This window comes from Arachis hypogaea, chromosome 8, assembly GCF_003086295.3.
Source record: "Arachis hypogaea cultivar Tifrunner chromosome 8, arahy.Tifrunner.gnm2.J5K5, whole genome shotgun sequence".
Taxonomy (NCBI): Eukaryota; Viridiplantae; Streptophyta; class Magnoliopsida; order Fabales; family Fabaceae; genus Arachis; species Arachis hypogaea.
In genome coordinates this window covers 32,682,802-32,708,257 of record NC_092043.1, presented here as the reverse complement: position 1 = coordinate 32,708,257, position 25,456 = coordinate 32,682,802, and the positions used below count along the sequence as shown (strand labels likewise).

The following is a 25,456-nucleotide window of genomic DNA, read 5'->3' as shown; positions in this document are numbered from 1 at the left end:
ATAATCTAATGATTTAAACTACACATATTAAAAGAAAAGGTTAAATCAAGCGCCAATAAATTTAAAAATAAAAAAAAATGAAGTTAATATTAATAATATTAATACTCTAAATTTGTAAATACTTTTCAAAACTGACCATGAATATTAGGACTTAAAACCCATGGCTATTCATACTAGGTCATGATACAAGCACTTACATCACAGTCACAACCCCAAAACAATAATCATATCACCATTTATGCTAATTAGGTTTGCCTTCAGTTTTTTAAAGTAATATTTTCTATCGTAGCTAGATTGAGAAATATTTCTAACGTCTTCACTTAAAATGAAGATTTATTGGAATTGATAAATTATGATTTGATGACCTCTCATCAGATTTGTAAAACTACTTATTAATTTTTAATAATATTTATGAAAGAAAATATTAGTGAATCAACACTTTTAGAAATAAAAAGTAAAGACTTTACTAATGTTTGTTCAAATACAAGATTAAATAACGATTAAAAGAAATGTTAATCACTTACTATTTTTCTTTACGAAAAATACTTGTTTATTTTTTGGTAATTAGAATTAATTATAAATAATTAGTTTTGAATCTATTTTTCTTGTTTAGATTTTTTTATATATTATTTCTTAATAATAACTATTATATCACTGCATACCATACCATATTTAGTCAATAAAATTTTATTAATATAAAAAAAATTGAGTAAAAAATAAAAATTAAAAAATTTCAAACACCCCCATCACATTCTCTCTAAACTATATCATAACACGACGTACCCATTGAAAACCTTGCCATGTTAATTAATGCATGTGAGTCCACATACATGCATAGCAAACGAATCTATCAAAATTGCTATGGTCAATCCGATGTCTCATATGTGACATCTAAACTACGACTGCCCTATATCTACGTATAAAACACATTTAACACATGAGGTCGTGCCCAAGAGTTATTCCCTTGCTGAGAAATTTTGGGTAAAGAAAATTATTTTTGTAATCAAATTGAATCAAAAAAATTTTATGTATTTTTTAATAAATTTTTATTGTGTCAATAAATTATTACATTAATCCGATTAAATTTGGCTATCAAAATAATTAAATTATTAAATTTAATCTGATTAAATAATTTTTTTATATGTGCAGTGTATGTCACAATAGTCGTCGTTTATGAGTCGGTTCAGATCACTCGTAAAAATGGGCAAGTCAAACTATAACTCATGACTTGTTTAAAAGCGGATCAATTTTGCTCGGCTCAATAACTTATGAATTAAACAGGTTTGGATTAAGTAGGCACAAATTGCCTTATCTGATTTTTTTTTTGGTATAAAATCTCTCTTGTTATATAATTTTTTTTTCTTGTCAACTAGTGTTTTAGAGTTTAGATAATTTATTAGAGCACTACTATATGACCTGCAAATTTTTTTCACTATAAGAAAAATACTAAATATCGACGAATTTATCGTCGGATTTAACGTCGTGGAGTTGTGGCAAAGTTACTGTCAGATTTATTGGTGATAACGACATCGAATTCGTAAGGTTAAGTAATTACCGGCGAATTTACGTTTTCGATGGTAAATTCGTCAGAAATATTTGGAGAAAAAAAATAAATTGGCACATCCTTTAGGGTTGGATTTACTGTCGAAAAAATTTGACAGTAAATCCACTTAGTGAAATGCTGCATTTTGGTGGCCTGCAATGGTTTACCGTAAAATTTTTTCGACAGTAAATCCGACGGCAACTTCAAAGCGTGAACCCTCTTCCCCCCTCATTCGAATTTCCTCTCTCTCTCTCTCTCTCTCTCTCTCTCTCTCTCTCTCTCTCTCTCTCTCTCTCTCTCTCTCTCTCTCTCTCTCTCTCTCTCTCTCTCTCTCTCTCTCTCTCTCTCTCTCTCTCTCTCTCTCTCCTTTTCTATTGCCACCGTCCACCCTAAGCCGCCCCTCCCTCTTCTCTTTCTTCCCTTCTCTCTCTAACCCAATATAACTCGACACCTGTCACAGAGCCCCTGTTCCTAGCTCGTTCCGTCTAGCTTCCAACTCCGTGGACCGTTCGTTTGTTGCTTCTCACACCGGCAACATCATATAGTGCTGCTGCAACTCCTTTCATCTTCTTCGTTCCGCTCCGTTTTGGCAACCCAATTTACTACTCATTTTTTAATTTCTGTTTCAATTAATTTTAATTTCATTAATCTTATTTCTAGTTAGTTAGTTAGTTAGGATTATTTTTTTAGTAGATTTTAAGTGGTTAGGATAAGTTAGATTAGGTTATTAGGTTCTGAATTGTTGAAAAATGTTTGAATTATTTAGATTACGCTATTTGATCTTGATTTTGCATGTTTACTATTTGTGCATGCCAAGTATTCGTCAATATGCCTTAGAGCTTTTAATGCAATTTTTGGTCTAATTCTTAAAAATCAATGCTCGTTTGCATGTTATGATTATTATTATTATTATGCATTGATAATGGAATTTGATTTATTTTTAATTGACTAAAATTTTTGAATTTTTGAATGATTGAGTCGTTTATTTAATAGTACAAGGTTAATTAAGTTGGTTCTTTTTTACCTGATTAGCTTAACTTTGTATGTTTAATTGGTTTTTGATTATATTAGGAATGAATTTCAAATATTGAAATTAATTGGTTCTAATTTTTGTTCTTTATTTAATTCTGAACTTAGGATACTGAACTTGTTTTGGACTTAGAATTTTCTAAAATTCTAAACTTAGGTTACTGAACTTGTTTAGTTTCAATTTTAATTAAAACATGTTCTTATTTTTGTTTCTTATTTCTAATTTATTCCAATTCTAATTAAAAGATGATTTGATAATTGTCGATTTGTTCTGAACTAATTATTATAATTTATAAGGTTGATTTGTTATTCGGAATCTTTTATTATTGTTTATCGTTGTGTTATTTATTGTTAATTTGTGTTGATTATTGTTGATTTAGTTCTCTTTGTTGGATTTCTGAACTAAGTTTAACATAGTTAATTGGTATGCTATTTGCAGACATGACGATAGGTGGAGGTTCAGCGGATCAAGCTACTAGTTGTGGACGTGGTCGTAGTCGTGATAGAGGAAAGGTTTTTTCTAGTACCCCTGGAAATTTTAGATCTTCTCCCTCTACTCCGACTATCCCAGTACAGATTATGGGTTTAGCGGGCCAGTCATTCATCAGGGTCCATAACCCCAACTACGTCCCTCTGTCTTTGGCAACGACTCCAACCGCTCAGCAATCCGCTATCACGGTGACGCCGCCTCTAGTGATGAAAACCGTGGCCCTGGAGTTCTCTCACAGAGGTGTGGCAGCTGATGCCCCTCCACGACCTCTCATCATACGGTTGACGATTGACCTAATGGCGGAACGAGGTAGGTATCACTTTAAGTGTCTATATTTTCTGATTATTGAATTGCTGAATGTTTCATATTATTAATTCTAGTTTAGTGAATTTAGGGTAGTAGGTTTGAATAGCTGAAAGTGTGTCATGTTTTCTGATTATTGAATTGTTGAAAGTGTCTGGTTCTTGATTCTAGTTTAGTGGATCTAAGACTGTAGGTTTAAATGGTTGAAAGTAATTCATTTTTTCAGATTATTGAATTTCTGAAAGCAAGGTTGTGAGAACCGGACTGGTCATTAAACTGGTCGAGTAACTGGTTTAAGGATTCAATGGTTCAACCGGAGTCGAACCATGGTTGAACCGATTTAATTAAATATACTGTAAAATTATAAAAAAATTTAATATATAATTTTAAATATTTAAATTTAATAATTTCTAAACTAATAAAATTCAAAATTTAATAATTTTACACAATAAATTATCCATCATTTATCATTAAAATAAAAATTCATAAACAATTTCAAATATAAAATTTTACAACTAAAAAAAAAAATCAAAACGCACAATAAATCGCTTTTTCAGATTTCAACAAATTCAAAGTATCTACTTTCTTTAGTTACTATTATTTAATAACACTTAGAGTAATGCATGTTATTATTACTAATGCATGTACTCATTCTATTTAGAACACCATTCCATCCTAATACTTCAACAATGCATGTTATTGTTACTAATGCACCTTTAATTGTAGAATTACATACATCAGTCATTACAATAATTACAGCAATTTAAAATCCAAATTATATCAATTCTGCCCAGAATCTAAAATTATATTAAAATTCTATATAGCATTCAAAATCCAAAATCTAAACTTGAACTTATATCCAAATTATATTCAGTAAAATTTAGAATTATAGAAAGATTAACCAAATAAAAAACTCAACTCAATTCAAATCAGTAAACTAAACTCATAAAAACAGATTACTGAAAAGCGGAAGAACTGCATCAATTCATATAATTAACCAAATACAAAAAATTAACTGAATTCAAATTAATGACTAAATTCCTCACTCTAGCAACCAGCAATTCATATAGTTAATTAACAAAATAAAAAAACAATTGAAAAACCATTAAAACTCACCACAGCAGAGAGCAGAGAAGGCGTCTAGGTCACGGTGGCAGAAGAGCAGAATAGAGGAGTAGACAAGCAAACGACATTGACAGAAAAATTTCCGACAACCAAAAGAGCAGACGACACCGACCACGGAAGCTTCGGAGTTCAGACAACCAGACGACGGAGGAGCGAAACAGGCGACGAAAAAGGAACGAAACTCAACTGTCGGCGACAATGGCACCTACCCTCTAGCTGAGGAGAAGAGTTCGACGACAGCTTCTGGCTACTGCTACTGCTGGCTCAGAGAGGGGAGAAGTGGGTTTTCAACAACCAGAGCAAGCGGCGGGTGGAGAGAGATTTAGGGTTAGGTTGGCGTCACACAGAGAGTCGGAGAGAAAGGGGTGGGGTGGGGATGACGACGGAGAGGGAGATTGTGGTGCTAGGTAGGAGACGTCTGGGAGAGGAAAAAAATGATTTTAGAAGGGAGAGGGTTAGTGCGTTATGCATTAGGGTTGATTTGGGCAGTGCAAGTGCGTTTTGTTCTTTTTTTTTTCTTTTTGGCGTCAAAACGACGCCGTTTTTTAGTAAGAAAACAAAACCGGACCTTTAAAAAACCTGGCCAGTTTGGCTGGTTCACCGGTTAACCACCGATTTGGTCAATTTTTTAACCGGTTTTTCGCAAGACGGTTTTGTACATCAACCGGATCGGCCAGCTGACTGGTTCTTAATTAACCCAGTTGAACCAGTCGGTCCGGTCCGGTTTTCAGAACCTTGGCTGAAAGTGTCTGATTATTGATTATAGTTTAGTTGATTTAGGGCTGTAGGTTTGAATGGCTGAAGGTGTTTTATATTTCCTGATTATTAAATTGCTTAAAGTGTCTGTTCATAGATTGTTGACATTTGGTGCTGTTTAAGTTAATTAATGATAGAAAGAGTTTGTGGCGCATTCTAGTTATAGATGAAATTCTACCAAAATTTCTATAAAAATCTCTATATACTATGGTTATTTGCTTCTGAAGTTTTAGTTTATATTGCCATATTGGTTTATTTGTGGATTATTGATCGGTTTGTGCCGAACAACAATGCATGTTCTAAAAAGATAACCAACGTTATCAAGATGATGTATGACCTTCCTTGGCCCAGCTACAAGAAGACTCCCTCTGAGACCAAAGAGCGATGGTTTTAAAAATGGGCGGTAATTATTTTTTCTTAGTTTTAAATCTTTTTAGTGAGTTTATATCTTCTATTTTGATTAACTAATTTTAAAGTTTCTTTGTGCAGCAGCACTTTAAACGGGACGCTTCTCACAATGCCCTCATTAGGAAGATCTATGATTATCGAATGGGTCGGCGGTTGTAGCAGATGCTAGAGGATGTTCATGAGGGACGGGACTATCTAACAACCTAGACCCGACTAGAAATAAAGAAGGCTCTGTTAGTTTTCTGGGAGACCAATAAGGGGTTCGGCCATCGGCGTCTCACTAACAGAGCTAACAGGACATCGGCTAGGACTTCTAAGTATACCGCGACTTAGTGACCTTCATGAAGACTACGTCCAGGCTGGTATGTAGTATCTTTAATTTTGTTATTAACTAGGCATCATAATCATATTGTTTCAATACAACATATGTAGTCAAAGTCGCTGGATTGCGAGGCGACATTGGCGGAGACGTTCAAGTACACCCACATGTTGATGGAGAATAAAGCGGGATTTGCTGATCAGCGGTCTCAAGATCATTATGTGAGTAAACATATATCTGATCTTCTTATATAAAATTAGAGATTAACTATATAGTTGTCGTACTAATCACAAATAACATGTATTACACGCAGAGACTAAGGGTCGCAACTTAGCAATCTCAGCGAAATCGGGGAGGACGCTGCTGATGGATTTACTGCTTCAGTCGTCGATCCCAATACGCTTTGGCGTGAGACCACCTTAGCACCGTAAGAACCGCGTATACAGGTTGGGGTCATTCTTCATCAGCAGCCTCCGCACCTCCACGTTGAGGCCATCGTCCGCCTCTGCCACCAGTCGTGCCTTCGAGCATGAAAAATGTGTGGATTTGAGACTACAGGTGCAGGAGCTCACTCGCAGCCTTCACCAGTAGGTTCAGAAGCTGAACAATTATCGGGAGAGGTATCAGGAGATTCTCACACGCATGATGAACACAGGTGACCTCAGGCTGGTGTGGACGGAGCTGCTAGAGTGACTTCAGTGGATGGAGGCTCAGATAGAAGTGTTCCAAGCTCAGATGCGCGCCGCTGACATCATCCCTTCCGTGCCGCCTCATCAGGCCCACGGGAACGACGACGATGACTACCTAAATCTTTAATGATTAGTATTTCATTTTATTGTTTCATTGTGTTTATTTGATTTACTTTACTTTTAAGTTATTTGAATATGTTATTATTTATTTTAAATAATAGGTTTCTATTATTTATAAATTGACCATTAATTGTGTGAAAATTAAATTTAGATAAAAAATTAAATTTGACCATTCATTTCACAATTTTTTAAAAAATTTGACATTACCATTGAATTTATTAGGAAAATAATCCGATGGTAATAATGCGGGAAACAAGATATTGTGATGCCAATATTATTGTCGAAAAAATTCGCCAATAATTAAATAATTTCTCGAGTAGATAATCCGTCACAATCCGATAATAATTACAGTTAGTCGAAAAATTTTTGACAGTAAATATTTATTGGCGAAGTTTATACCGTCAGATTTTATTATTTTTTTTGACGAAAAATTCGACAATGCTTAACATTTTTTTTATATTATTTGTCAACACTTAAATAACTCTACACATTAAAGATTAAATTCTAAACTCCTCGTTTCTAAACTCTAAATTATAATAATATAAAGATAAGGTATTCATTAAAGTGTTAACTAATTTTGATTAAAGGCATTGGCTCTTTAGTATATCTCAATTTATTAATATGACTGTATGATAACTTTTTTTATTTGTATGGATATCAAGTAAAAGAAATTATTAAAATCATGTAGTATTTAAGAAAAAGGAAAAGGAAAAAAAAATGTCAAACGAGATAACCCGTTTAATTCATTAATTTGAATGAGCCAAATCGAATTGAGTTGATATTTTTTTTATTCATTTAAAATACTGGCCAACCTATTTTACTAGTTTTGACTTATTGTTTGCGACAAGTTGATTCGAATTTGACCTATCTACTCATTTGATATATGGTAAATTTTAGCCTATCCTTTCTATAATAATATGTAATTTACCCTCTGTGACAAGTCATCTTTTAATTGGTTGCTATGTTAACTATGGTTAAATTATTAGTAATTAAATTATAGCCCAAAGTGGGTGATTATGTAATTAAATACTTCCAAATTTAATTTCAATGTCATCCAGAAATCTCATATCATCATCACCATCACTATCATTGTCATCATCATCATCATTATTTTCATCTTCTTTTTCGTCTTCCCCTTCTACACTATCATCATAAAAAGCTATCATAATCGATTTCACGTTCTTAAATTTTAAGATTTTTTGAATTTCGCAAACGTAAACTTAGTCTCACCTGAGATAGGTTCACAAAACAAAAGCAGTTTTTATAACTAAACACAAAGAACACAAAACATAGAACACGACCTTACTTGAACAGGATCTGTTCTATAGGCTCGTACATCTGTATCCTTGAGTTCTAAGAAGACAGGAACCAAAGTCTGGCGGATGAACTATGACCGCGAGGTCAGAGTGTGATTAATTGTTCCAAAGCGCATGCCATCTGAACGGTGGAGGATCGTTCGCGCTACAACCTTGTGGTCGAGATGGTCTCACGGTGTTCTGACAGACTCAAATCTTTTTTCCCTAGCCATTTAATTAGTTATTTTCTCTAAATACTTATTTCCTGGTTCATCAAAACATGAAACACCCAATGAGTTGATTTTTTCTTTCAATTTCAGAGAGAAATGGGATCGAGGTAAATTGAATTTCTACACAATAATAAAAATATAACTTTATTTTTTAATGTTTATAGAAATTATATATTTATTCCTCTTATAAAAATATTTAATTACAAAATTACCCTACTTTAGTTAACATATTAACTTTTATTGAGTTAAATTAACTCAAACTAAAACTAAGCATCCAATTAAAGCATATCACATTACGAGGGGTAATTTACATATTGAAATAGAGGAGGTTGAGTAGAACTCACCTTGATATATATATATGAGAAAATTAATAAGTGACAACATGATTATTGTGATAGGTAATTATTCATTGTATATTATTTTCAAAAAATTCTGTTGACTACTACAATTATAAAGTTTTGTTTTTTAATCTTTTAGCAAATACAAATATGACAAAATAATGAAACCTAGCTAGACTTGAACGAAGGCAAGTTGAAGGTCATAAAGGCAAAAAGCGGATTGGGGTTTTTCATTTTTCGTCATCAGTATTTTCTAATTCGACAGATTAAGAATTAATTCGACATAAATTTAAATTTTATTTAAAGATCTGTCATTGGTCAATAAACTATTATATGTATAAAGCGAGATTCGAGTCTCCAACGCTTATTTAAACTGACTAATAAGTTGACTACTCCACTATCTCAAATTAGTTAAAAGCAAATTGGTGTTAATGGTGGGTGGGGAACCCAAGCACGTGCATATGAGGCCCAACACTGTGTAATCTCAACATCATTTCTCTCATGAGGCCGGGCCCGGCCCATAAAACAAAATAACTTCGCTGCGTCTCATGCAACACTATACTCTCTCCTCTCTTCTATAACACTCATTTTCCTGTGATCTAAACACCAATCAAGCTAAGTTAGGGTAGTTAATCAAATCAATTTTGGCTAAACTAAACTATTGGGACGTACTTCTCTTTTTCCTCTCTCTCTCGTCAATTCCCCTTATTAGATCATTGATCTGGCTTTAGTTTAATCTAGTTTGTTTTATCCTTTTACGAAATTCGATTTTTCACCTTTCATAATCATAAATGCATGCTTTGGAATCAAACTGCAAGTCTGGAATCATCAGTAGTGGTTCGGATCCTGTTGTATGTTGTTGATTCTATCTCCATGGATTTCAAGCATTTTATTATGATCCACGTGTAAACTATTTAGAAGTTAGTTAGGTGTGATGATGTAAGCAGTTAGTTATTTTCAGTTTTCTGTTTCACTGTTCTTGCTTCCTTCCTACTCAAGGCAGCTGATATATATTTACCATTAGTGAGAGTGATCAATTAATGAAATTCACTCTCGCTTTCTCACATTTCTCTCTTTCACAATACATTTTAATAATATATGTGAAAATAATGGGACAATTTTTGGCTTCTAGATCATATGTATAAATAATTTATAGTCACTAAAAAATACTTTTTAAAATCATATAATTACTTAAGGTCAAGAATTCAAATGGTGAAAATAATCACTGATCACTTATATAACTATTATTATTATTAAGATGAGTTGCATATATTATATCACTTTAGTGTGATCATTTTTTAGATTCTGCATTAAAGTAGAATGTTTGTACATCGATATTCTTTATATAATTACTTAAAAATGTTACATGAATACTTAATAAACAGAAACTATGACATTGAATTTTAATTTTAATCATTTATATAAAATTTAACAATTAAGAAATGAAAAATATTCTTCTTATTTAGATACCTTATAACGTGGCTTAAAGTGATTCGTTTAACAAAAATCCATATATTTTTCATACCAAAATATCAAGGTCGCAGTCACAGATACAAGTTTTGATTCTTCGAATATGGGCCATTACTTTATTTACTTATCTTTCATTATAATTATTCATTCATTGAATAATAATTATTGTACAGAAGAAGTTAATAATAACAATCTCATCATGTAAAATTGCTTTGAGTCCACAGATCTAAATCATCATACACAGCCACAGGACAAACATACGGGTCCACAGAAGGCGTAAGTAGTTCATTTGGAACACAAGACAAATCTACAGCATAATGTTCTGTCCAAAACACTTCATCAAAAGCTTTCGCTGTTGTTTCTGCAAAGGTAAATAAGTTATCATTATTCTCTGCACTTGATAATGATGATGATTGCGGAGACAGCAATTCCGAAGAATCCGAGATCTGCGTAGTAGTAGCGTCCAATGAAACAAAACCACCGTTACAATTGTCTATTTGTTCAGCTAGAAATGTCTCTGACCACAGATTTTCAATTGCGTGCTGTGTATAATAATTCAAAAAATCGATGTCGTCAAAGTAGTCTGAATTATTTTCGTTATGATTATTAGTTGCGATTATTGTGGAGGATAATTGAGGGGACAAGGGGCCAGAGACAGTGTCAGAAGAGGTCTGAGGAGAATATTGAAGTGAAGCGTTATTGTTATTATTAGGGTTGGTGGTGGTGTTCACTGCGGCAATGGCAGCGGCAGGGGCGGTGGCAGCGGCGGTGGCCTTAACCTTTTGACGTGTGTTTCTCTGATGAGAGCGCCTCTTGAGGGAGGAGTGCCAATGATTCTTTATATCGTTATCTGTTCTTCCTGGTAGATTGGATGCAATCACAGACCACCTGTTGATAAGACACACAAACTTTCATCGGATTTTTTACACAAAAAGATATAACTATTAGAGATATAAATACAAGGAATGTAGGACAGTAATTTTTGTGCTTTGTAGCCATAAAGTTATTAATGATATTTTTAATGATGTGAAATTTTATTCAATGGTGTAGCATTACACATTTTTGTTTTGCTAGTTACATACTGGCTAGGATTTAATAAAATTGTTGGCTCCTAAACTTTTTCTATAAGTATTTGTGTTTTTACACAAAGAGACTTGCACCTGCAACCTCTTAGATGAGTATGAAGAGACTATGTCATTTGAGTTATAGTTTCTTAACAAAATTTAATATTTATTAAAATTTAAAAAAGTATAAAAAAAATATGTTAAAGATATAATTATTAAAAGGGTTAACTACCAAAAATGCCTCCAAATTATTCGAGCGCTGACAAAAATACACCACAATTTTACTATCGACAAAAATGCCTTCAAATAATTTAAAAACATAACAAGAATACCCAACAATAAATATATATTTTCAAAATATACCTTAGAGATTGAATTTTTATACAATTATTATCCTTAAAATTTGGTAATTTTTTGTTAAATATATATTTTTTTATAATTTTTTTTGTTAACAACTAATAAAACTTTAAAAAAAATCACAAAAAATATATACTTAGAAAAAAAATCACCAAATTTTAAGAGTAATAATATCTCATTTTTCGAATCATGCTTGCAAAAAATTGCATCAAAATTCAATCTCTAATATATATTTTTTGAGAAATGCATATTTAATGTTAGATTTTTTGCAAGATTATCTAACATTAAATATGTATTTCTCAAAAAATTTATTAGAAAATGAGTTTTGATGCGATATTTTGTAAGCATGATTAGAAAAATAAGATATTATTATTCTTAAAATTTGATGATTTTTTGTTAAGTATATATTTTTTGTGATTTTTTAAAAGTTTTATTGGTTGTTAACAAAAAAATTATAAAAAAATATATACTTACAAAAAACTACCAAATTTTAAGGATAATAATATTTCATTTTTATAATCATGTTTGAAAAGAATCATATCAAAATTCATTCTTTAAAGTATTTTTTGAAAATATATATTTACTTATGGGCATTCTTGTTGCGTTTTTAAATTATTTGAAGGCATTTTTGTTGATAATAAAATTTGGGTGTATTTTTGTCAGCATTTAAATAATTCGAGGACATGTTTATTGGTTAACCCTATTAAAAAAAAGTGATTTGATGATGATGGTAGAATGTAAAACTCTTGCTTCTTTAGTTAAAACAAAAAAAAAAACATTCTACTTTAAAATTTGGACCAGTATTTTTGGTAGAACATTCCTTAGCAAACTTCACTTAAAAACAAGGGTTAAAGTTTAAATCCAAGTGCGATACACTTGATGAGAAATGAAAAAGTAGTATAAGAGAGTGAGAGAGACATATACTTGTTTCCTATCTTCTTGTGCATTGTAACAATAATATCTTCTTCTTCTTGAGTGTAGTTCCCTCGTTTGATGTTGGGCCTCAGATAATTGAGCCATCTCAATCTGCAACTCTTTCCACATCTTGCCAGACCTAATCAATCAACAACGCACCAATTATATAACTAATTAATTAATTAATTGATTTCTGTAAAATCAAAGTTGAGTGTTTTACACTTTTACCTGCAAACCTAGGGAGTTGTCGCCAATTCCAGGAACCATACCTAGTAATATAAGCAATTAGCTTGCTATCTTCTTCGGGAGTCCAAGCACCTTTCTTCATTCCACTTTTGTCAACGCAACGGGTTCTCGCCATTTTTACATGTAAGAATAATAGAGTATTATTTGTCTTCTCTCGCCATAAGCCTACTCTTCACTTATTTATACACAGGACGCACACCACTAAAACGTGTTCCATGCACTTTAATTTTACGCAAAAAAAGTCACCCAAAAAAAAAATTTTACGCAAAAACAAACACTACTACTACTTCCTTCATTTCCTTGCATATCCGATAATAATACCTGTATCTTCGGTTATATAATTATTACACTTCTCGTTTTTTTTATAAATAAATAATTAATTATTTTATTTAAAAAAATATGTAATTTGTAACGTATTTACCTATTTATAACATATTGATTTATTTTGTTTACACTTTAAATGAGATATATAAAATTTTAAAAAATATACAAATTTTGTTTACAATTAAATTAATATTATTTTTTTTTAAAAATCAACTTATTTGAATTAGTACTCAAAGGAATATATAGAAAATAGGTTGATATTATTTTAATTATAATTTTTTTAATAATAATACATATATTTTGTTTTTATACTATAAATAAGATAAATCAATATAAGATAAATTAGTAGACATGCTATAACTTATATATTTCAGTAAATAAAATAATTAAATTATTTATTTATAAAAAAATCCTTACACTTCTAGCTAGATTTAATTTTAAATAATACAAAATTATTTTGCTCTTATCTTTTATTTAAATGTTTTATTTCTATTTTATTACTTATTTTTAAAATTTTAGTGAATATATATTATAATAATTTTAAAATATTTTAAATTTTTTAATGTGTTTAATATATTGATAATGTAAAAATTATCTTTTAATATGAAGTTTCTAATTCTATGATGTTTTACTTATTTGCAAAACTCATCACTTTTTAAAAATAAATATTTATTTTGAATCAAACTATATAGCTAGCTTTTTCCTTAAAATAGTCATTTATATAAATAAATTGTACTAATGGAAGGACCTACAAATTTAAGATTTTGCTCTGATCAGTTATGGAAATGAAAATCAGTCTCTCTCTTTAGCTGAAATAGTTATACAGGTACGGAAAAATTAATGGTAAGGACGTGTAAGGGCACAAATAAATAAATAATCAAAGGGAAGGGCTATATAACTTTAAGGGTAAAAAACCCAAATGAGTCAAGGGGAGCTCACTTTAACCCAAATCAACTAAATCAAATTTCGATACCTCAATCCACCAGAACTAATTTTTATATAATTCGAATCAATAGGATTCGAATCAAGTTTCCACGTAATTCGAATTGATTCAATACGAATTACTTTCAAGAACTATTCCAAGGTAATTCGAATCAATAAAAAACGAATTATGCATGCAAAATTCCTTAGTAATTCGAAACGACTAACTTCGAATTATAATAGGGTAGTTCGAATTATATCAATTCGAATTAGATGGAGAAGGGCACACGAGTGAGGTTCGAATCATATTGATTCGAAATAGGTGAAGTTGGTGACACTAAGTAATTCGAATCTACTTGATTCGAATTACAAGAGTTTTGGCTATATAAGGAGTTCGAACCAAGTTCATTCGAATCACTTTGTCATTCTCATACCCCACCAAATCCCAGAGAAAACGACCAACATTCGGGTCGAGTAAGACCAGAGCGGCATATTCAGGCGATGGGGGACGATCCGGGGAGGCTTTATCGTTTGGATGGAGTTGCTCATATCGCCGGGGTGATCAACGACGAGGTTAGTGGTTTATGATGTTGCGCTATTGATAGTGTTTTTTGTTAGTGGTTTATGGTAGTGGTTGATGAAAGCGGTTTATGATAGTGGTATTTGTTAATGGTTTTTGATAATGGTTTATGTTACTGTTAGTGGTTTAGGATAGTGGTTTAAGATAGTGGTTTATGATAGTGGTGTAGGCAAGTGGTTTTTGTTAATGATTTTTTATAGCAGTTTATGTTAGTGTTAGCGGTTTAAGCTAGTGGTTTGGGCCAGTGGTTTTTGTTAGTGGTTTTTGTTATTGTTTTTTGTTAGCGGTTTTTGTTAATGGTTTTGGATAGTGGTTTTAGTGACGGTTAGCGGTTTAGGGTAGTGGTTTATGATAGAGGTATATGCTAGCGGTTTTTGTTAACAGTTTTACTTGTTAGTGATTGTTGTATTTGTTAATGTTTTTGCACGTGGTTCATGTTAGCGGTTTGTGTATACAATGTTGGTCGCTTGTTTCATATATGTTGTGTCGCACGATTTCTTTTTTGGTTCTTTATGAAATAAATTGTATATGTTAGTGGTTTGTGCATCTGTTCTAATTATGCGGTTTATCTACTGGCCAGCCTCGTCGTTGCATATCCAGCGTTAGGCGGCAGCAGGGGATGCGTCTTCATGAGAGGTACGTTCCGTACTTGCAGATGGCCGGATTGTACCATCTTGCGAGACTGAACGACAGATGGTTCCGACTAGACGATCCCCTAGTCAGCGCATTCGTCGAGAGGTGGCGGCCTGAGACGCACACCTTCCACATGCCGTTCGGAGAGTGCACCATCACGCTTCAGGACGTCGCATATCATCTGGGGTTGCCAGTGGACGGACCTTACGTCAGTGGTTGCCTGACAGACTTCCACCTTTACATTGAGGGTGGGAGGCCAGCTTGGCAGTGGTTCCATGAGTTGCTCGGTGTTTTACCTCCCGAGAACCAGGTTCAGAAATTCGCAGTCAACTGCACCTGGTTCCAGGAGTCACTTGGAGAGTGTCCCGATGGGGCTAATGAGGAGACAGTTAGGCGCTTTTCCCGTGCCTATATCATGATGTTATTGGGCACGCAGCTGTTTGCTGACAAGTCCGGCAATCGTATACACATCAGATGGCTACCCTATGTTGCTCGGCTTGAGGAGATGGGTGGCTACAGTTGGGGGTCGGCGGCACTAGCATGGTTGTACCGGTGCAGGTGCCGAGTCGCCAACAGACATGTCGTGAAGTTAGCTGGGCCTTTACAGTTACTGCAGTCTTGGATCTTCTGGAGGTTTCCTTCTTTTAGGCCTACTGGGTATGATGCGTTTAGCTGGCCCCTTGCCTCGAGGTACCATTATTGTTTTGTATTATGTATCCTTATTGTATTTATTTTTTATTATGCAAGCAATTTCATGCATTGTAGAGTGAGTCATGAACGCATTAGAATGTTTAACCTCTTACGCAGATGGTCTGGTTACAATCCTGGAATTAGCAACAAGGGACCTCGGGTACAGATGGCTCGCCTGAAGATCGACTTGTTACAGCCTTGGGATGTAAGTACGCTGAGCCCATATCTATCTCCAGTCATTGTTTCAGTTTATATTATCTAACAGAAGTGTCAAATTGTTTTTATTTGGTTTTTTTCAGTTCATATGGATGCCCTATAGCGCACTCGACGTCATCCAGGTTGTCCATCCGGAGGTCTTGGAGCCTTGGCATACGATGTTATGGCGGTGTGTGACGTCCCTGATTTATTTTGCGGTGGTCGAGTGGCATCAGATTGATAGAGTTTTACCGCAGTTTGGGGGCGTTCAGCCCCCACCGCGTCCCGCCCTAAACATTGACTTCTTGATGTTGAAGGATGGGAGAGGAGGTGATCGTTGGTTCCTGGCGCACTTACCTGACTGGCATCTTCACTGGCAGGAGCGTGCGGAGCACATTTTACAGTTCGACATCGTGGCCGACCCCGGTCCCTCGCATGATTTCTTGACATGGTGTAAATCCCATCTGATAGATACCGAAAACGGAACTAAGGCGATAGACCTGGTGGACGTAAGGCTGCCAAGTAAGACGTGAATAAGCACAGCATGCCAGTGCGTGAGGACACGGGAAATAAAGTGCTTGGAAGTATCCACAATCACAAGTCTGAGACCCTAGTAAGACCCTGTAGGTACCAAGTGAGAATGAACCTGTCGGAGTCGTCTCTGCCACGGTGTACTCCGAGTTATCCCTGTCATAAACAGTCACCGTGAAGCACCTGGCTGACTTCAGGTTGGCCTCGATACACTTTACTAGGTATTGACTGAATTGTTGTCCGGTACCCATCTGAGCCTCGGCCTCCCTCCTCTTACGGACAAATAGCTCAGCTAGCCTTCCGTATGTGGCCTTCACCAGCGAGCAAACAGGGAGGTTCCTTACCCCCTTCAGGATTGAATTGACACACTCAGAAATATTGGTCGTCATGTGCCCGAATCTCCGACCCTCATCACAGTACTGTGTCAACAACGAATACTCAATTCGGTTCGCCCAGTCACACATTGCCGAATTCTCAGAGCGCAGAATGTCAAACCAGTAGTCGAACTCCACTTCGGTCTTCGCATATGCGGCGTTAACAAGAAGCCTCCGGGCATCTTTTCCCTTGAAGGTCAGGGCAAAATTCGCTGCAATGTGTCGAATGCAGAACGCCCGGTATGCAGCCGAAGGTAGCCATCCCCCATCGGGAGCCTCGAGCGCTGCCTTAATGCCGTTATGCCTATCTGAAATACTAACAGACCCGGCTGAGGTGTCACGTGCTCACGGAGGTGGGAGAGAAAGAAAGACCATGACTCAGCATTCTCACCCTCAACTAGTGCAAATGCCACGAAGAGTATGTTGGAGTTTCCGTCCTGTGCAATCGCGACTAGCAACGTTCCCCCATACTTGCCATATAGATGGGTGCCGTCAATACTCACTAACGGCTTGCAATGACGGAATGCCTCGATACAAGGGGAGAAAGTCCAGAACAGCCTATGAAAATAAGCCTGAGACTCGTCATGCTGTGCTCCAACTCGAACAGGGCAAGTTCTGAGGACTGCTACAGTGCCAGGCATCGTCAGCTGAACTCCTAACACCCACCGAGGGAGCTCGTTGTACGACTCATCCCAGTCCCCATAGATGATGGCAACGGCCTTCTGCTTCGCCATCCATACCCTCCTGTACGTAGGCCTGAACCCAAAGTGTGCGGCCGTGGCATTTTGAAGCACCTTGATGTTGACGGCGGCATCAGCCCTAACCATCAGCAAAATAAATGTCGATATCACATGGTAGTCCAGACTCCTATGGTCGCTGGAGATGGAGGTGGCGAGACAGGTATGCGGTCCGTTGTACCGCTTCACTTCCCAGATGCCCTTCCGCTGTCGGAGACTCAACCGAATCAACCATGTGCACCCATTCCCAAACTCAGAACACTTTCCCACATACCTGTGGTAGTCAGACTCAACGACCTTGTACTGGACCCCTCGGCGGATGCTGTAAGTCTTCACACTCAACAGCGCCTCATCTTTATCCTGAAATTGTTGGCCAACCTGGAACTCCGTCATACCGGCAGACCCTTCCGTATCTCTAGCGCCAAATCCAGAGGCCTGCACAGGATTTTCGTCCTGCCTTATGGCATCCAGGTCCAATGATGAAAAATGGGGTGGGTACTGCTGTGTGCCAGAACTAGATCCACCTGTAGCCCTTCTCGGATCAGTAGTTCCAAGATTATCGCCGCTGTCATCAGCGATCATATCCGGCTTGACATCATCATCATCTGGATCATCAAACAAACCCTCACCAACACCAGCCGGTGTAGGACACTGCACTTCGGTGGGAAGATGTTCCCCATATCGAACCTCGTCTCCAACATTGCCGATCAGATCAACGGCAAACGATGGGGAGGCAACAGGCTGCATCGGTGGCTCATACACAGGAACGGAGGATGAAGTAATCGCAGGTCTCGAGCTCGAGCCGGCAACCGTGGCTATAGTATTGGCATTCCGGTTCGAACCACTCGAGCTAGATACCATATCAACCAACTTTGCCAACAACTCTGATGTCCTTATCTCGGAAAACTGCCTACGACAAAGAAACATAACCTGCAAGTCCTCATCACTCCCGATCGTTAAACAATCATACTTCACGGTATCATGGAGCACTGTGGTTGGGATGCGATAGAAAAACTTCTTAACCCTTTTAACTCCTTCCAGACCAAGCTTCTCCAGCACAGAGCTAACGAGAGCATCGTAGGTGGTTGTTGGCCTCACGATAATACATAGGAGATCCTTATCAGTGAACTTCACGCCGGACCGAGTTTTTCTCTTAATCGACCCTCTGTGATGTACCAGCACTAGAAAACTATCCTCACTAGCCATCTCACCTCTTTGTTGAGAGCTACGTGAGTTCACAGCATATATATAGAGCTCCGGTTCATTGTAATTCGAATCAACTACATTCGCACTATATATATAATTCGAATCAATTGAATTCGAATTACAATTCCATACTAATTCGAAGCAATATATTTCGAATTATGTGCACGTTCAGCCTATCTTAATAATTCGAATTTACTTAATTTGAATTACTCTATACTAATTCGAAACAAGTTGTTTCGAACTACTTGATACTCATGCATGCATGTAATTCGAATTAAGTCACGTCGAACTACATGAGATTTTAATTCGAAACGATTAGATTCGAATTATATAATAATTTGCTTCTGATTGAATGGTGTCTAGGAATTTAATTTGGCTGATTTTCGTAAATTTTCCACTTCCATGACTTAATCACGTTTTTTACCCTAACTTTAATACATTGACGACAATATCCTTCCTCTCAATTTTGCTAATAATTCGTGAAAGAGTATAGATAAATAATTTTTAATCAGTTAATTTTAAATAATTATAATTAATAATTAATAATTTTACATTTTTAAAAATAAAATTTAAATAACTATTAACTAATAATAATTAATTAGTATAAAATATAATTTAAAAATATTTATTGATTTATTGTTAGCTATATTTTTTATTAATTATTTCACGAGATTGATAATTTATTCACATTTTTCTCCTTATCTACGTCTATATATTGCAATGTATTAATTTCATCCATAAAGCACGAAAGTTTTGATTGCTGGGTGTGCCTTCAAAGGTTATTGATAGGTTTTTTCAACGCTAACCTAAGTCTCAATAGCATTAATATAGAATAATGTTAAGAAATTAATTTTTTAAAATTATTTTATTTATATTAAATTTTAAATCATAAATTATTAATCTTAAATTGTAAAATTTAAATTTTAAATCTCAAAAAAAAATAAAAATTTTAAAATTAAATAAATTAATTAATATTGACTAACTAAAATGAAAAGAAGTATTTTCATCATGGCAAAAACCATAAAATGAAGATTGTGTTGTGATAAGTACTCATGTGATGTCCATTTTCTATGAAACTTTATTTACTAAGGATGACTCTATTAAATGTAGTTTGAAAATGTTTCATTATAAATAGAGGTTTAAGTCTTTGAATGAAAACACACTACACATCAATAAACAATTCTCTCTCTCTCTTATGTTGCAATACTCTTTTCTCTCTCTTTATATTTCTTTATTTATATTTGTTACCTCTTCTTTATTTATTTATTTAGTTATTTTACAACACGTTATCAGCACGAGACTCTGATCAAATTTTAGCAAGACTCTAGGTAATAAATTTTTATTACGTCAAAACTGTTTCATCTTAAATATAATACTCTTGATATATTTGGAAATAATTATTTATCATGGATATAAATGTTGAAATCCATTTTGATTCAATGGATCTTGAAGATACTATTGAGGCTGAAAATAATACATCCCAGAAGGATAAAAGTCAAGGCCATGATTTTCCTTCATCATCTTGATAAATGATTTGAAAAATGAATATCCCACATTAAAAGATCTTGCAGATGTGTGGAAAGATTTTGAAAAAAAGTATAATCATGTGATACTTTCTCAAGTCCGATATGTTAGAGAAAACTTTCTTGACCTTCCATGTCTCGAATGTGCTCCTGCAGCAGCAGTATCGAGGAAAAAATTTAAAAATATTCTGAGTTAATTTCTTACTTTTTTTGTTGCTGAACACAACAATGAGTTACTTTTAAGGAATCATGAAACCCGCCCAGTTGGCGCCACCCTACTTCCTAAAGTAAATGCGGCAATTAATCCCAAAAGAGGTAAATGGTAAGATTTTGATAACAAGAAAAATTATGGAAGGAAAAGAAATTATGTTCATAAGAAAGATCTCACCAGAAGTGGGATAAAGAAAGAAATAATGGGTAAAGTATATCAATTGAGGATAAATGCTTCCGTTGTAGTGGAAAGCGCAATTGGTCATGTACCTGTCGTACCCCAAGGCACCTAGTTGATCTTTATCAAGCATCCTTGAAAAGGGATGACAAAGAAAAGGAAACAAATTTTGTTTCAAATGATGAAAATTCCACCACTCATTATGTTGTATCTAATTTCTTTAAGGATTTTGAAGGAAATATTGGCTATTTGATCAATGATGGAATAGTTTGATATATGTATGTGTTTGTTAAATATTCATGTGAATAATTTTACTGTGCATGTACTTCTACTAATTTTATTATTATTATCATTTATTTTTTGAAAAAAAATGGCAAGGACATATTCTGAAGATATTTGCCTTGCGGATAGTGCAAGTTCGCACACTATTCTTAAAAGTGATATATATATTTTACCTATCTTGTGCCAAAAGAAGAATATGTTAATACTATTATTGGCTCGAGCAATGTGATAGAAGGCTCCGGAAGAGCTATAATTTTGTTTCCTGGAGGAACAAAATTCATAATAAATAATGCACTATTGTCTACCAAGTCTCGAAGAAACTTGTTGAGCTTTAAAGATATTCGCCGAAATGGATATCATATTGAGACTATGAATGAGGGAAATCATGAGTACTTATGTATCACAACTCATAATTCAAATAAGAAAGTTATATTAGAAAAATTACCCTCACTTTCATATGGGTTATATTATACCAAGATTAGTGCAATTGAATCACATGCCATTGTAAACCAGAAGTTTACTAGCCCAAATGAATTCATAACTTGGCATGATAGATTAGGTCATCCGGAAACAACCATGATGAGGAGAATTATTGAAAACTCTCATGGATATTCACTAAAGAACCAGAAGATTCTTAAATCTAGTAAATTTTGTTGTGCTGCATATTCTCAAGGGAAGTTAATTTTAAAGCCATCACCAGTAAAGATTAGATTTGAGTCCCCTGAATTCCTAGAAAGGATTCAAGGTGATATATGTGGACCTATTCATCCATCATGTGGATCTTTTAGATATTTTATGGTCCTAATAGACGCATCTTCGAGATGGCCACATGTGTGCTTATTATCTTCTCGCAACCTGGCGTTTGCGAGATTACTGGCTCAAATTATTCGATTAAAAGTACAATTTCCATAAAATCCAATCAAAGTAATTCGCCTTGATAATGCTGGTGAATTTACTTCCCAAGCTTTTGATGCTTATTGTATGGCTAATGGAATAAGTGTTGAATATCCAGTAGCTTATGTTTACACATAAAATAGGTTAGCAGAATCACTTATTAAACGCCTCTAATTGATTGCTAGACCCTTGCTTATGAGAACAAATCTCCCAACCTCGGTTTGGGGGCATGCTATTTTACATGCCGCAGCACTTATTCGTTTGAGGCCAACGAGTTACCATCAGTTCTCTGATCTCCTATGCAATTAGCTTTTGGCCAGCAACCAAATGTCTCCCATTTAAGTATATTTGGGTGTGCGATATATGTTCCCATTGCACCACCTAATCGCACCAAAATGGGACCCCAAAGAAAATTGGGGATATATGTTGGACATGATTCTCCCTCTATAGTGAGGTATCTTGAGATACAAACGGGAGATGTATTTAAAGCTCGATTTGCGGATTGTCATTTTGATGAATCAAAATTTCCAACATTAGGGGGAGAGAATAAGCTTCCTGAAAAGGAACTTAATTGGAATGCATCATCATTGATGCATTTAGATCCTTGATCAGGGCAATGTGAAATAGAAGTTCAAAAGATTATACATTTGCAAAGAATAGCAAATGAATTGCCTGATGCATTTTTCGATACAAAGAGGATAACCAAAATTTATATACTAGCAGAAAATGCCCCAATTCGAATTGATGTTCCAGTAGGACAAGTAGCCACTGAAGCAAATTCACGCCAGAAGCGTGGCAGAGCAGAAAATGCACCGATTCGAATTGATGTCCCGGTAGGACAAATAGCCACTATAGCAAATACACGCCAGAAGCGTGGTAGGCCTATCGGTTCCAAAGATAAAAATTCTCGAAAGAGAAAAGAGGTAAATACGATTCCTGTTGAAAAAGACATAGTAGAGACACCTGCAGTTGTCCAAAATTCTGATATAATGTTAACGCCAGAAGATGTTCAGGTACCTGAAAATTGTGAAAATGACGAGATCTCGATAAATTATGTCTTTACAGGAGAGAAATGGGACCGAAATAAGACAATTGTCAATGAAATATTTGCATATAATGTGGTATTAAATATCATACATGAAAGTAAGGATCTTGAGCCAAGATCAGTTGAAGAATGTCGACAAAGGAATGATTGGCCAAAATAGAAAGAAGCCATGAAGGCTGAATTAGACTCACTTGCAAAACGTGAAGTCTTTGGTCCTGTAGTCCATACACCTGAAGATGTAAAACCTGTTGGATACCGATGGGTATTTGTGAGGAAACGAAATGAGAAAAATGAAGTTGTGCGCTATAAAGCCCGACTTGTGGCACAAGGTTTTTCACAAAGGCCCAGTATAGATTATGAAGAAACGTATTCCCCTGTAGTGGATGCAATAACATTAAGTTATTTGGTCAGTTTATCTGCATATCATAAACTACATATGCATTTAATAGATGTGGTAACAGCCTATTTATACGGCTCATTAGATCGTGATATCTATATGAAAGTCCCTGAAGGATTAAAGATAACTAAACCATCCAATGAATATTCGCAAGGGTTATACTCAGTCAAAATGCAAAGATCTTTATATGATCTAAAGCAATTTGGACGAATGTGGTATAATCGTTTTACTGAGTATCTGGCCAAAAATGGATTCAAGAATTATGATATCTGTCCATGTGTTTTCATAAAGAAAACCGCATATGGATCCATTATAATTGCTGTGTATGTTGATGATTTAAATATCATTGGGACTCCTGAAGAGATTCCAACAATTATAAAAACTCTGAAAGAAGAGTTTGAGATGAAAGATCTTGGAAGGACTAAATTTTGTCTCGGCCTGTAGATCGAGCATACAAAAAATGGGATCTTTATTCATCAAGCGACATACACAGAGAAGATCTTGAAAAGATTTTATACGGATAAATCATATTCTTTGAGTACCCCAATGATCGTAAGATCTTTAGATATGGAAAAGGAATAATTTTGTCCTAAGAAAGAAAATGAAGATATCCTTGGTCCTGAAGTACCATATCTTAGTGCCATTGGAGCGCTAATGTATCTTGCTAATAATACGCGACCTGACATATCATTCGCGGTGAATTTACTAGCAAGATATAATTCCTCTCCAACCAGAAGACATTGGAGTGGAATCAAACAGATCTTTTGATATCTTCATGAAACGGTTGATATGGGGTTGTTTTATCCCTATGGATCCAAGTCACAACTAGTTGGCTATGCAGATGCCGGATACTTGTCTGATTCACATAAAGGGAGATCTCAAACAGGATACCTGTTTACATATGGTGGAACAGCTATATCATGGAGGTCCACGAAACAGAGAATAGCAGCAACCTCCTCTAATCATGCTGAAATACGCTAGCAATTCATGAAGCTTGTCGCGAGTGTTTTTGGCTGAGGAGCCTTATTCAATATATTCTGTTATCATGTGGACTGACTGATCATAAGATGGCTCCAACTGTCTTGTTTGAAGATAATACAGCATGTATTGCTCAACTTAAAGGCAGACATATCAAAGGTGATAGAACAAAGCATATTTCTCCTAAATTCTTCTTCACTCATGATCTTCAAACTTAAGGGACAATTGATGTCCAACAGATCCGCTCAAGTGACAATCTGGCAGATTTGTTCACAAAGTCACTCCCAAAATCCTCCTTTGAAAGATTGGTACATGAGATTGGGATGCGCCGATTTCGAGACATTAAATGATGTCGGCAAGAGGGGGAGACTATACTCTTTTTTCCTTGGTCAAGTTTTTTTCCCATTGAATTTTTCTTGACAAGGTTTTTAATGAGGCAGTCCCCATCACCAAAGGATATTGTACTCTTTTTCCTTCACTAAGATTTTTTTCCCACTGGGTTTTTCTATAATAAGATTTTAACGAGGCAATAATCCTAAATGGTCATCCAAGGGGGAGTGTTGTGATAAGTACTGATGTGGATGCCCATTTTCTATGAAACTCTATTTACTAAGGATGACTCTATTAAATGTATTTGAAAATGTTTCATTATAAATAGAGGTTTAAGCCTCTGAATGAAAATACACTACACATCAATAAACAATTCTCTCTCTTTATGTTGCAATACTCCTTTCTCTCTCTTTATATTTCTTTATTTATATTTGTTACCTCTTATTTATTTATTTATTTAGTTATTTTACAACAGATTGCACAATTTTTATTAGGGGTGTTCAAAACTGATCCGGACCAAACTAAACCGATGATAGGAAAGGGATAGGTAGTTCACTTTCTGACGTGTCATTTGATGTTGATCGTTGTAGACAAGCGCTTGCTAGAATGATTATTGTGGATGAATTGCCTTTTTCGCATGAATTGCCTTTTTCTTTATTTATTTATTTAGTTATTTTACAACAGATTGCACAATTTTTATTAGGGGTGTTCAAAACTGATCCGGACCAAAC

General features: G+C 34.9%; 2 protein-coding genes and 1 pseudogene across 2 annotated transcripts; 2 read left to right on the top strand and 1 right to left on the bottom strand.

The window, feature by feature from the left end:
* Nucleotides 1-8,078: 8,078 nt before the first annotated feature.
* Nucleotides 8,079-8,288, top strand: LOC112708613 (small nucleolar RNA U3; annotated as a pseudogene).
* A 1,914-nt stretch (nt 8,289-10,202) lies between these two features.
* On the bottom strand, nt 10,203-13,007 carry LOC112707053 (uncharacterized). The gene is made up of 3 exons (XM_025758611.2): nt 12,680-13,007; nt 12,461-12,590; nt 10,203-11,003 (listed from the first exon to the last, which is right to left on the bottom strand). The coding sequence occupies exons 1-3, from the start codon at nt 12,810-12,812 to the stop codon at nt 10,313-10,315; spliced, it is 954 nt and encodes a 317-aa protein (XP_025614396.1). The 5' UTR covers nt 12,813-13,007; the 3' UTR covers nt 10,203-10,312.
* Nucleotides 13,008-15,288: 2,281 nt separating this feature from the next.
* LOC140174709 (protein MAIN-LIKE 1-like) lies at nt 15,289-16,281 on the top strand. The gene is made up of 3 exons (XM_072200210.1): nt 15,289-15,845; nt 15,963-16,050; nt 16,165-16,281. The coding sequence occupies exons 1-3, from the start codon at nt 15,289-15,291 to the stop codon at nt 16,279-16,281; spliced, it is 762 nt and encodes a 253-aa protein (XP_072056311.1).
* The last annotated feature ends 9,175 nt before the right edge of the window (nt 16,282-25,456 follow it).